This window comes from Lepeophtheirus salmonis, chromosome 5 (genome assembly GCF_016086655.4).
Source record: "Lepeophtheirus salmonis chromosome 5, UVic_Lsal_1.4, whole genome shotgun sequence".
Taxonomy (NCBI): Eukaryota; Metazoa; Arthropoda; class Copepoda; order Siphonostomatoida; family Caligidae; genus Lepeophtheirus; species Lepeophtheirus salmonis.
The window spans coordinates 27603671-27613070 of record NC_052135.2 but is presented as its reverse complement, the minus strand read 5'-3'; the positions used below and the strand labels follow the sequence as shown (position 1 = coordinate 27613070).

The 9400-nt window shown below is 28.1% G+C and overlaps 1 protein-coding gene across 1 annotated transcript; it reads left to right on the top strand.

Annotated features, from left to right (window-relative positions):
• The first annotated feature begins 5363 nt into the window (after positions 1-5363).
• LOC121118320 (uncharacterized) lies at positions 5364-8603 on the top strand. The gene is made up of 9 exons (XM_040712898.2): positions 5364-5494; positions 6144-6341; positions 6404-6602; positions 6672-6985; positions 7046-7295; positions 7345-7542; positions 7619-7797; positions 7860-8304; positions 8375-8603. The coding sequence occupies exons 2-9, from the start codon at positions 6217-6219 to the stop codon at positions 8504-8506; spliced, it is 1842 nt and encodes a 613-aa protein (XP_040568832.1). The 5' UTR covers positions 5364-5494; positions 6144-6216; the 3' UTR covers positions 8507-8603.
• Positions 8604-9400: the final 797 nt, after the last annotated feature.

The following is a 9400-nucleotide window of genomic DNA, read 5'->3' as shown; positions in this document are numbered from 1 at the left end:
ATGTTTCAATGAGTTAGCGTTCTTTATAATTCCAGATGTTATCGATGGATTTGTTGAGCTTGCAGATGATAATAATTTTCACCTAGAGTTGATTTCTTATTCTGAGATGCATTAAGTCGGGGGTGTGTGAAACCAAGGTAAAAAAAGAAGGAGAGTGACGCCAAAATTACCAATCGAATTATAGAGTGTTTTCTCCAGAACAACACAAAACCAAATAAGAACTAACAACAAGTAGAAGGGTTCTACAATGCCCTTCCAAGTTCTATAACAAATTCAAATATTTGGAAACTAATAGACTATTGAAAAATAGAAGAAGGTTTAGCTAGGGGATAAAAAGTTATATATTATTAGAAATTAGAAAATAAAAATTGTAATGAAAAATTGCAACAAGTAATATCTCAATATAATCCTGATTAAAAATTAAAGTTTCTTAAATCCATACCTTGGAATTTACATTTTTTTGAGTATTTATTAATATTTAAGAATACTAAAATGTATGTTAATAATTTATATGTTTTATTTTATTTTTATTAATTATTTTGTCTCTGGTTCGAACTCATTAGCCTTAACGTAAGTGAGATTATTATTTATATTAAATAAAGGAAGGAGGGTCTTCCACCCAGTGAGCTTTATCCAAGACGAATTTTACTAGGGCAAACTCTCCCGACATATCTAGAATAACATCTGTTCATACCTATGTCCATAACCATTAGCATGAAAGAATCATATTCACGTAACACATTTAACGAATGCTCTTTTACATTTCCAATAATTTGATATTAATGGGAATGAACAAATAGTTATGTTTATGTTTAGTTTATTGTGCAAGTACACATCTAATGACATGAGTTATGATTCTTTACAAAATAGAGAACAATTTGTCACAAAGCAATTCCTTATAATATGAATAATATTGACATTCCCAAATCATTCTTCAAAAAACCATAATGAAACTTCAAAATAACCAATCAATACACATCAGGTTGGAAGTTTGAACTAACTCTATATGCATCTTAGACTTTCACAAATGTATGATAATAATAGTGAGCTTTGAATAATATTACATCAATAATTCTTTTTTTGTTTCTAACGTTAATTAATGAGAACAATTAATTCAAAGTTGATGAGTAATGTAGACAGTCTCTTGAGCCTTTACTTACTAGGAATGTTCTCTATTTTTCCCCTCTTAATTTTTATCGCATTCTATCCTAATAAACAATATATATTATCTCAAGATAATATCATTGACAAATGCATCATAACCCAGAAAACAGTCATACAATGGAGTTAAACAACCTTTTGACAAATTTTTTATCATTAAATTCTGCCTTTTTAATGGAACTTTTAGGCAAAAAATGTCTATGTATATCAGTTCTACAAATTTGGCATATTAAAAACAACTATGTAGAATATATACATTGCACATATGTACGAATTAGTAATATAAAAACTTCCTATTATATAGGAGGAATGAAAAAGATGATAAATTATAGTTTTGAAAATTAATTTAAAATTTATTCAAATAAACATAATAATTAATTTAAAAATACGAACATATATACTTTTATATAGACTAATGTAGATTGAAATGCATTTAATATTTAAATCATAAATACTTAGTTAATATCCACATTGATTACTTGATTTGTTTATTATTTTACTTATCTTCCAGTTATTGGATTTCATATCATTTCTTGATTTAAATTTAAGAGATATAAAAAGAAATTTGTTTTAAATGTATTAATGAGTTGAATGGAAAAGTTTTAAGAATCAATTTGATTATAAATATACATTAAATATTTTTATCAATATTCAAAATTATTTTAAAAATCAGATAGCATTTGAATTACTTCACATTTTTAAAATGACTATAAAATGAATAGCATTGCTTTCATCTCCAAACATCTTTTTCAAGAAGGGAAGAAGTGAACGAAAAATAATTTAAGTAAACAAAATGTCTGCCTATATTTAAATATTAGAATTTAATACACTAATAAATATTAGTTATGAGACATCACAGTCAATTTAATTTAAATTGAACATTGACTATTTATTTGCAAAAAAAAAATATTTCACTGAAATTGGGCGTAATAATAATTTATTTAAAAGAAAAAACAAAACACATTTTTTTAATTTTATAACAAGATAAACATTACTCATAAGATACTAACATTTATGGACAAACAAAAAGATTTGTTTATACTTATTTAGAAAAATTTGTACAAATAAATAAAGTTCTGTTCATAAAGAAAAAGTCCATCGACAAGTATTTCTGTTGTTATTATATATTTAAATAAATAATTAAGCCCCTTTCTATTCACATTTGCATGTTATATTTGATTACCTTGAACGATTTGTATATAAGTATATTTATATCAATTTATTTTTATGTAATTTTATTTACTTTGACTACATATTATATGTATTTAGGTCTATTTAATTAATGTTTACCTATAAATCATAAATTTGAAGTCTCTTTATTATTGACAGTGAATTCTTTATGTATATTTATAGCTTAAGCTTCAAGAGCCTCTGAGCTTTTTAAACAATTGATGGTAATTAATTAATTCTTCACTAATATATTTGGGTTTACATTGTAAGTTTTGAATATTTTAAAAACGGACCTTGCATAAGTAGAAAAGTTTATTAAATTTCTTACAGTTGAGTTACATATGTATGTTGTCAGACAATTTGATACTTTTGCGAAAAGGAAAGAAGAAAATATAGACATTGTTTCACGTCTTCTAAAAGATTGCATACCTGGATTAAAACATAAGGCGATTTTTCACCTCTCATTACAATTTTAATATACGATCATAACCTAATTTAACGAAAAACCTTGGTGTTATGAGAAAAAGACTGCATAGACATCTCCGTTCTACATACATTCATGTTACACATAGTACATGGTTTCAGATTCGACCCTGGTTTCACTGCCAAAAGTGTGAAAAAAATATTTAGGATAGAAAATAAACATTGAGAATTGTTTAATAAGTCTTTTATAATGTAAAAATGTCTGTAGATTATGATTTTTTAAGTTTTAATCCTGCATTTTGTGTCGTTTAGCAAGGAAATTAAAATTTGTAACCTATTTTCCCCAAAAATGACAGTTTTTGAAATCCAAATTTTGTAGACCTATAGAATCTACAGTGTACATTAAAATAACCATTATTTATGTTCAAATGATATATAGTGGCCAGAAATTAAAAAAACAAAACACTGTTTGTTTAGTTGCTTCTTCCATACCTTTTGTGCAATAGCCGTTTAGATATCAAGTGACAAATTGAATCGAAAATTCACACATAAATTCGTGGCTTTAGGTAGCCATAGCTACTGATAGGAAAGACCTACAGAGTTTATTAACATATCATTCTATTAGAAATTTAATGAGCTTTAAGTTTAAAGCTTTATTTCTTTATTAAATTATAATTAAATATAAACATCTCTGATATCTCCGTGTGGGATGTGAATGGAAGTGATGATGATTATATGAAAGGAAAGAAAAGAAAAAAATCTTATAAGGCGTAGTGCAGGATCTGAAAGCAGATGGGAATGATAATTTTTACATTTCTGCCCCAGATAAGAATAATGAATTTGCTGAAATTGAAACTGTCGACGGCTCTGCTGGTGGGGAGAAAGAGACTGAGGGATGTATAGCAAATGTCAGAAGATTCATTGAAAATTGGTCTACAAGAGATAAGGAGAGACAAATCGATCACATATATACATCTATAGAACTAATTATAAATGGAAAGTTATTGATTTTGTACGGAACTGAAGTACAGTTCATAAAGGGCTGATAAATGAGTTTGGTATGTCAAAGAAACCAAATCATATTACCAAATCAACTGCTCAAAAACGAAAGTTTTCTTAAAAAATCATCAAAAATATTAAACTTAACAATTGGAAGTTGAAAAAGATGAAAATAACTTTAAAAATACATGCAAGGTATGTTTGGTATCGTCAGAAATATTTCAATTAAAGAGACTCGACGAGAAAGACAATCAAAAGATCAGAGAATTAAAAAGTTAGAATCTTAAGTTAATCTTAAATCTTAAGATATCCTTGTTTGGCTCCTTTTTTATTTTCAAAAAACGTCTCTTGATCCTCGTACCTCAGAATTGTTCGGAACCTTGCTAAAATAATTGGAACCATTCTTATGATAAATTAGCCAAATCCTTTTTGGTATAGCCTACGGATGACATATTCTCGGGAAAGTGTATTGAATGCTTTGGCAATGTCTATGGCAATTACAGACAGGTTTTTCTCTGATTTGAGTAAAGTTTGTACTGAAAAGGGTACGTTGTCCATTAGATTATCTTTTAAGAATTTGGAGTGAAGTCGTGAATTTTATAGATCTTTGATGTTATCCATTTCAAGCTTGACTCCGTACAGTAAATCTTATCTCTGAATAACGTGTCTAATTTCGTTCTTTTTCCTTGTAACGAAGCTGAGTATTTACCAATGTTGACTAATTCATCTATATCTCTAGCATGTGCATAGGAGTTTATTGCACCTGGTCCACGATTTAATTCTTTTGAGCATCATTTCGTATTCAGAAAAAACATCAACACCTTACTTAATATTTGCACATGTGTCCTCACTGATGTTTATAACTGCACTGTTTAAGAATTCTTCTTCCAAAAGTCGATGGTTGATATTCCAGAGGCCCTTGTTCCTCAGTTCCCTGTCGTGTGGGGCAAATTAAATAAATAAAGCCTTATGATCAGAGTGTTCCAGACTTTGTACGTTTTAAGAGAACTTATCTGAAAGCCTGTAAAAATTAATAAATCTATCCTCGAAGATGTAGGCCTTGAATATCTGAAATATTAATTACATGTTAAACTTTTAATTTAATGCATTTACTTTATTAAAATATCAAAATTATTTTGCACTCTCCTCAAGCATAAAAAAAGATTGTGTTCCATATTCATTAAAGGGATCTCTTAAAATGAAGAATATTTATATTCATAAAGCAAAGTATGTCTGTCTGTCTGGATGTTTGCCTATACCTCATTTTTAAGTGATACTACTTGATTTAAAGAAATAACAGTATAGCAAAAAAATGATAAAACAATTTATATATATTAATAGAAAACGGAAGTACAAAAATTATTGTTTGAAAAAAGTCCTTCAGTATATATGTTTGCAATTTTTAATAATTTTTAGAATTTTGTAGTATTCTTTTTTTAAATTTTCTATAAAATAATTATATCTATTAAATACATGATTAAATTAAAACTTGGGAATATCTATATTGATAAAATAAATATGTCTTACTTTTTTCGACGCCTAATAACTCTAAGCAATTCCGGTTACTCACGCTAGTAAAATAATAGAGAAAAGGAAACAGTACCATAGAATTTGCATGATTGCTTATTCTAAGCGTTACAATATTTTAAATTTTTCTCGAATAAGTTGATATAATTTTATCGAAATTCAAAACTAACTTATAGCAAAAGAATCAGCAATTATTGAAATGATGAATGAAATGGTAAGTTAGAGCATAATTGACTTTATAAATACAAAAATATTTATTCTCCAATAAATTACTTTAACTCTTTAATATCAGTTTTTATCCAATATATCCGAGAAAAATATAAAAAAAATAATTTGTATTATATTATTATTCAATTGTAATGTATTTAAATAGTCTCACTATAATATTTTCGATAAAAAAATAAATGTTGCTACTATCTTTTATCTCATTGCTAATAAACATAAATTATTTATCGAAAATGTAACTGAAATTGTCTTTCTTTTACAAGTATTCAATTTATTTGTGCTTTCGACAATATATCATTATTTATTTAAATTTCAATTTTGTTAAATAACATATTATCCTTAAATGTAATCAATTGAATCTATCTATTAAAAGGATTTCATCAATTGTGGACAGGTCAACTCTTTCACTAAATACTTTTATTTAATTTCATGTCCACAATTTCCAACAAATTATTTACGCTTTTATTCCAATACGATTATATCGTCAAACTCACATATAAGATTTTTGTTCCTAAAATTGAGGGTTCCTTGTTAGCATTTGTAAAAATATATGGATATCTACATATGTAAAATTATACATATTCCATACCTATGTATCAATTATAGTAATTTATTTGCTTATTCTTTCATTAATCTAGGTATATGTAAACACATCAATTTGAATACCGATGAACAAATTTGTAGTCATTTGAATTGGATTTCCTCACGAGCATGGACACACTCAATTATAACTTTATTTCTGAATATCTAGCGGATGATTTAGTTTATCGGCTCAAAGGGATATCAGCTCCTCAATTTGATCAATCTTGTAGTTTGATCATTTTAGCTTCCTTGAGGTGTAGTTTCATTTATTGGTTTCAAGAGGTTTCATTCATTTTATGCACTAATTTTTTGACAGTTTGCAAATGATTCAAAGTTTATGTAGTAAATTCTCATGTCAAGTTTGGAATATACAGGAAAATGTGAAACCCTCTTCACTCTATAAGCGCATGAAATTTAGGGACTTTTGGTGCGAAATTTTTCTTATTGATGATGCCGATCTTATCCCTTACATTGATTGCTATGATCCAAAAATATGTAGTATTGTCCTAATGCAGGTACTTTATCATAAAAATGAATATTTGCGTTATGATTTGTTCTGATTTGACTATTATAATGTGAAATAGAAGGATATACATGGATTGTTAGATATGGACGCTGTTTTAAAGACATCACAGAATAGATTATTAACCCCTGTCATTCTTTTCTCTCCTACTTCTAATGGTGACGTTCAGTTGTCGATTTGGTGTCCACATTGTGGTACAGGTTTGAATAAAATTGGATATTGGAATAATTATGGGAATTACATAGTATACCAAGATCCCCGTTACTCACTCAACATATATAGTGTGTGCTGTGATGTTCTCGATTCTGGGCCTATTCGAATGGGTGTTTTACCTCCTGAAGAAGAACATCCCATGGTACATTGGGGGATGGAATGGTAGTTATTACTTCTTACTATTATATTAAATTATATATATTTAAAAGATTCAAATTATAGGTACAAAGGGAAATATAAAATTGTTCAAACAGGACTTGTTTATGCTCCTTTTTTCTACATAGCTCAAAAAATTGGATTTGATTTTGAGATAGTTCCCTATGTTGAATGGGGAGGCTACAGCGAAGCTAATAATAATTGGACGGGAATTACAAAAAACATGGTGTATAATGATACTATAGACTTCATTTCCTATGCCTCACTTCGCTCTGTCATTAATGAAACTAGTGGAAATGTTGCTGATGAACTTGAGGTTTCGATCACTTAATAAAAAAATGATATAAAATGTTTACCATTTCCAGGTGTACATGGGACCTTTTGATGTTAAAGAATTTGTTACTATTGTTTGCCCTCGTCCGAGGCCCTTACCAAAGATAAATAATATTATCATCCCTTTTTCAAAAAATGTCTGGATAGGAACCTTTTTTAGTTATTTCATTGTTGGAGGAATACTTAGCCTTGTGTCTTGTATTTATAAAAGTTGGAGAATACACCCTGAGGTATGCATAAAAAATATATACATTGTAACTAAAGATGTACATTTTTACTTAAATATTAAATTATTTCGTGATTAAGATCAAACCAGCTGAAAAACCCCTGAAATGGATAAGTAGATTTGAAGTATCCTACGGGATACCATTTGGAGAAGGAGTTCCTAATAAATGGATAGGACCTTACTCTGCATTTTCTATAATTTTGACTTTTTGGCAGCTGATGGCCATGGTTCTAATTCTTTCATACACTTGTAACCTAAGGTAAATAAAAAATTAACAACATTTCATAATTGAGGAATAAATTTCATTTTATGCCTGCTAAGGTCATATCTCATTGTAAACCCGTATGAACGTCCCATAGATAGTCTTGAGGAGTTAAAAGTCTCAAATTATCAATTTGTCGTTGGGCTATACGAACAAATTTATGCCTTTGCTGACCCCTATTTGAGAGAATCTATGCACTACTTTCTAGAGAGGGATCGGTTAATCATCAAAGATAGTCAAATTTTCCTTCCAGATGTAGTGAAACCCGATCAATGTTCTGTTCAGCATTCAACATCAAGTTACTACATGAACTACAAAAGTGTAAAAAAGGACGGCATCCCTCAATTCCATGTGGCCCAAGTACCATTTAATTCCCCGTTTGTGTCATGGTATTTTAAAAAACCCAATTTGATATCCACAAAAATGAGAGAGAATGTAGCAAGAGTTATGGACTCTGGGATGGCAATGCGTTTTTATAAGGATAATGTTCCTCCTCTTTATAAGGTTAATAATTTATAAATTCAAAACAATGTTTATCCGAAAAATATCTATTATACATATACTTTTATAATAGGTGAAGGAAGAGAGTAAAATTGAAGCTCAGAGTTTGGATGAAGTCATTATTTTATTTATTTTTTTAGCAGGAATTTCTGCTGTGTCCGTTCTCTTATTAATTTTTGAAATAACTTTGGTATATATCCAATGATAATAAGAAAGTAATGATAAAGGTGTCAAGGAAAATCAACAAACAATAATATTTTCTTCTTTGTTTGCATCAAAATACAATTTAAAAAAAAAAAATACATTGAGTCTCTTATTTTTCATTCTAAACTTACGAATTTGTATATATTTTTTATAAATTTTCTAATAATGTTTACTATATTTATTACTATGACCAGGGTAGTGGTTGTCTTCCCAAAGAAGCAAGTCACACGTAGGCTGCAAGAAGTTCTCACCTAAATATAAATCAACTTCTACAATAGGTTATACAAAGCTTTTTGATTTGAAAACAAAAATATATTTATTATATTTAATAACAGACCTCAACGAAAAACTTTTTGGGTAATTTGGCTCTCTCAAACCAAAAGTAATTCTTTGTATGGGGAAAAACTATTTAATAAAATCGTAACAAATGAATATTTCATTATTTTTAAAGAATTGTCCTACTCAGTGTACATATAATTTGACGTTCAGAGTTCAATAATAATAAATTATCAAATGAACGACAATACAGTTTCACATTAATAGAGCTTGTTAACTTTAACTTTTTTAATATTGAAATTCATTTGCAAGGTGAATTTCTAATTATTTGCACAAAATTTGGGTATTTGCAGAAAATATGGTCATTTTTAGCCATTTTTGACATGAATTTCGTTAAACAACCTTCAAATTGCAATATTTCTTTGCTCAAACGCCTTTATACGTCTTCAAAGTGCTATATATGATGATTAAAAGATGATTTTCAAATAAAATACACGAAATTTGGATTTTTTACAGAAAAAATGGTGATTTCAAGCCATTTCTGACTTCCATTCCATGAAAAAAACTTCAAATTGCAATATTTCTATGCTCAAACGCATTTATACGTCCTCAAAGTGCT

Bases quoted from the DNA above. Each gene is read 5' to 3' on its own strand.
- LOC121118320 (XM_040712898.2), top strand. From the start codon at position 6,217: ATGGACACACTCAATTATAACTTTATTTCTGAATATCTAGCGGATGAT. The intron at 7,296-7,344 runs GTTTCGATCACT...TACCATTTCCAG, and splicing joins ATGTTGCTGATGAACTTGAG to GTGTACATGGGACCTTTTGA. The intron at 7,798-7,859 runs GTAAATAAAAAA...ATGCCTGCTAAG, and splicing joins TCATACACTTGTAACCTAAG to GTCATATCTCATTGTAAACC.